This window comes from Gavialis gangeticus, unplaced genomic scaffold (genome assembly GCF_001723915.1).
Source record: "Gavialis gangeticus isolate Ggan-Ray unplaced genomic scaffold, GavGan_comp1, whole genome shotgun sequence".
NCBI classification, from domain to species: domain Eukaryota; kingdom Metazoa; phylum Chordata; order Crocodylia; family Gavialidae; genus Gavialis; species Gavialis gangeticus.
This window is the reverse complement of record NW_017729022.1, coordinates 73,687,118-73,689,607: the sequence shown is the minus strand read 5'-3', so window position 1 is coordinate 73,689,607 and position 2,490 is coordinate 73,687,118. Positions and strand designations below refer to the sequence as shown.

The 2,490-nt window shown below is 47.0% G+C and overlaps 1 protein-coding gene across 1 annotated transcript in view; it reads left to right on the top strand.

Annotated features, from left to right (window-relative positions):
- The window catches only part of TBXAS1 (thromboxane A synthase 1), a 554,439-nt gene that overhangs the window by 116,531 nt on the left and 435,418 nt on the right, over positions 1 to 2,490 (top strand). The window contains exon 3 of the mRNA XM_019515381.1: positions 1,682 to 1,775. Within this exon, the coding sequence (XP_019370926.1) occupies positions 1,682 to 1,775 (94 nt within the window). The remainder of the gene's footprint in view (positions 1 to 1,681; positions 1,776 to 2,490) is intronic.

Genomic DNA, 2,490 nt, shown 5'->3' with positions numbered 1-2,490 from the left:
CCAGTGTAGTTTAGGTTGCAACATGGGTGACTGGTGCTTCCTGGCTCCGGGGCAGCACCAGTGCCTGATCACTGACTTGGGGGGATGGTCCCTCCAGCTGCTGATCCTCGACCCTGGAACTGTCACCAGCAAAACCAGAAGTGCCACCAGCACTTCTTGGTGGGGAGGCAGGGGGGTGACTGGCTGGTGCTCCCCACTTTTCAGCCGGTAAGGGCCCCCCGTGCCCCTCCTACATGTTGCCTATAGTTTACAACATTGCAGCCATTTAATCTGTTAGCTCGCCCTCTAGCCATGGGAGATTCGGGCAGGCTTTGCCCCCCCAGAAAAGGATTGGACCCCTCACCGTTGCTACCTTCAGCAGGTGCCTGTGGCCACTGGGAAAGCGTGGGGAGGCAGCAGGTGGGCAGCTGCGTGTGCTGGAGCCCAGAGAAGGTGGGGATGGTGCATGGGGTGCTAGAAGCTCAGGTGGGCTCAGGGAAGAGTTGGATTGGCCACCTCTGAGCTGGGGTGGCACCCAGCTCATTAGCAGCCTGCCTGGGTGGCCCCAGGGGGGTGCAGCCACAGCAGAGGGAAAGACCAGGGCCCCCTGCAGCTCAGGGGCCACTCAGTCTGCTGGCAGCTTGCCTCCCAACTGCAGGAGAGGCAAAAAAAAGGATCGGGCCCCTCACTGCTTCTGTCTTCAGCAGGGACCTGCAGCCGCCAGGAAAATAACATGTATACAGTAACGGAAAAATCAAACCCACTGTTTTAATTAAAAACTCACCGCTTCAGTTTAGGGGGCATAGAACACAACTCTGAAGGACTAAACACCCATCACGTGTGCCAGGACACTGGGCGCACAGCTTATTGGAGTTAGTGGGAGTCTTTCTATTAACTTCAGCATATAATGCATCATGTTCTTGGACTGATATATTATTTGACAAAAACTTGATCGGGTATTTAGCTAAACATAATTATTGTTCACACTGCCCCCCCCCCCCAAAATCACTGTTCCTTTTTTTTCTTTTTTCTTTTTTAATTAATTTTGGCAGAAAGGTTTCAGATGTTGTGCCTGGTAATACACAGTAGCATCATTTGGCACTAGATACATGTGCAGTTTTTCAGCTGGTTTTCAGCTCTCTATATTTTATCTTGTTTTAATTTTCTGACTGACAGCTGGGAAATGACTTAATCAGCACATCTGGCTCAGTAGGCATGTCACACTGAAGATACTGACAGTATCTTGGCTCAGTCACAATGGAAACCAGTTTGAGTTCTCGCTCTGATTTGCTAGGTGGATGGCAGTAAGGGAAGGGATACAACAACTGACCTTCCTTCTTGTGCCTCTCTCCTTATGCCACCACAGCCAGAATGCAGTTTCTGTTTTGATCTCACTTATATTTACACCTGAATACAAGGAAGGATTTTCACTGGTGTATTAAAGGAGAATCCAGACCTGGATTTGCTGTGCTGAAGGATCCTTTTATGTTTACTTCCCCCTCTGTCCACTGGATTTTGCAAGTGTGTCTGGTCAATGGAGCTACAAAGCAATATCAGTGCTGATTGTGCCATTTGGCTTATTTCAGAAAGCATGTCCTCCCACTCTGACTCCAGGGATTCTGTTTGATCTAATTTATTCTGGAAAACTATGTAACAATGAGATACAAAATTGACTTCTGGCCGTATTTCCCCCTTTTCCCAGGTACTCCGTTTCTGCCTACTCCAGGCTGAAGAGGGTGGGGGTCAGACATCCTCCACCTTTGCCTTTCATTGGAAACTTGCTGTTTTTTCACCAGGTAAGAAAAGTTTTGATTGGTATCTCTCCAAGAATAATGAAAACAGGTGTGGGGGGAGGAGGAAGGGATCCTATATTTACCAATAGCAGCTCTCTGCACATCTTCCTGTGGAACGAACAAGTGACACTCACCATTTGTGATGAGACAACATAATAAGCAGCCACCTCTGAGGCACTGATTGAAGGACAAAATGAATCAGAAGGGGAAAAAAGGGTGTAAGCTCCTGCAGCTATTTACTTGAGCTTTTCCAAGAAAGTTCATGCCCTTAGTTGAACAAGTCTAGTTACATGAATAGAGCAGATTATGTTAACTAGCGCTGACTGGTTTGTTCTGAGTGGTTTTGGGGGGTTGGGTTTTCTTTCTTTCTTTTTTTTTTTTGCTGATTGAACATATTTATGTTCAAGCATGTAACATTGACTGCTCCAAGTAATTGAAGTTATATACCATTAAATAATACTTTCCCAGTGGCTGCATAACAAACTAACTCACTTGCCCCCAGGTGTCCTCAGTTACAGAGGGGTGGATGAGGTAGGGTAGTTAGCTTTTCTCATCAGAGCATGCCAGTTGTTTATAAGTCCTCCAGAGGAGATGCAGATCACAGCAGAGTAATCAGAGATGCTCCCTGGTCTTCCTCCTACTATAGCGAGTGAGGGTACAGCCTAGCCAATTGTAGCAGTCACTAACCAGAGTCTGATGTTACATATTATGTTAGATA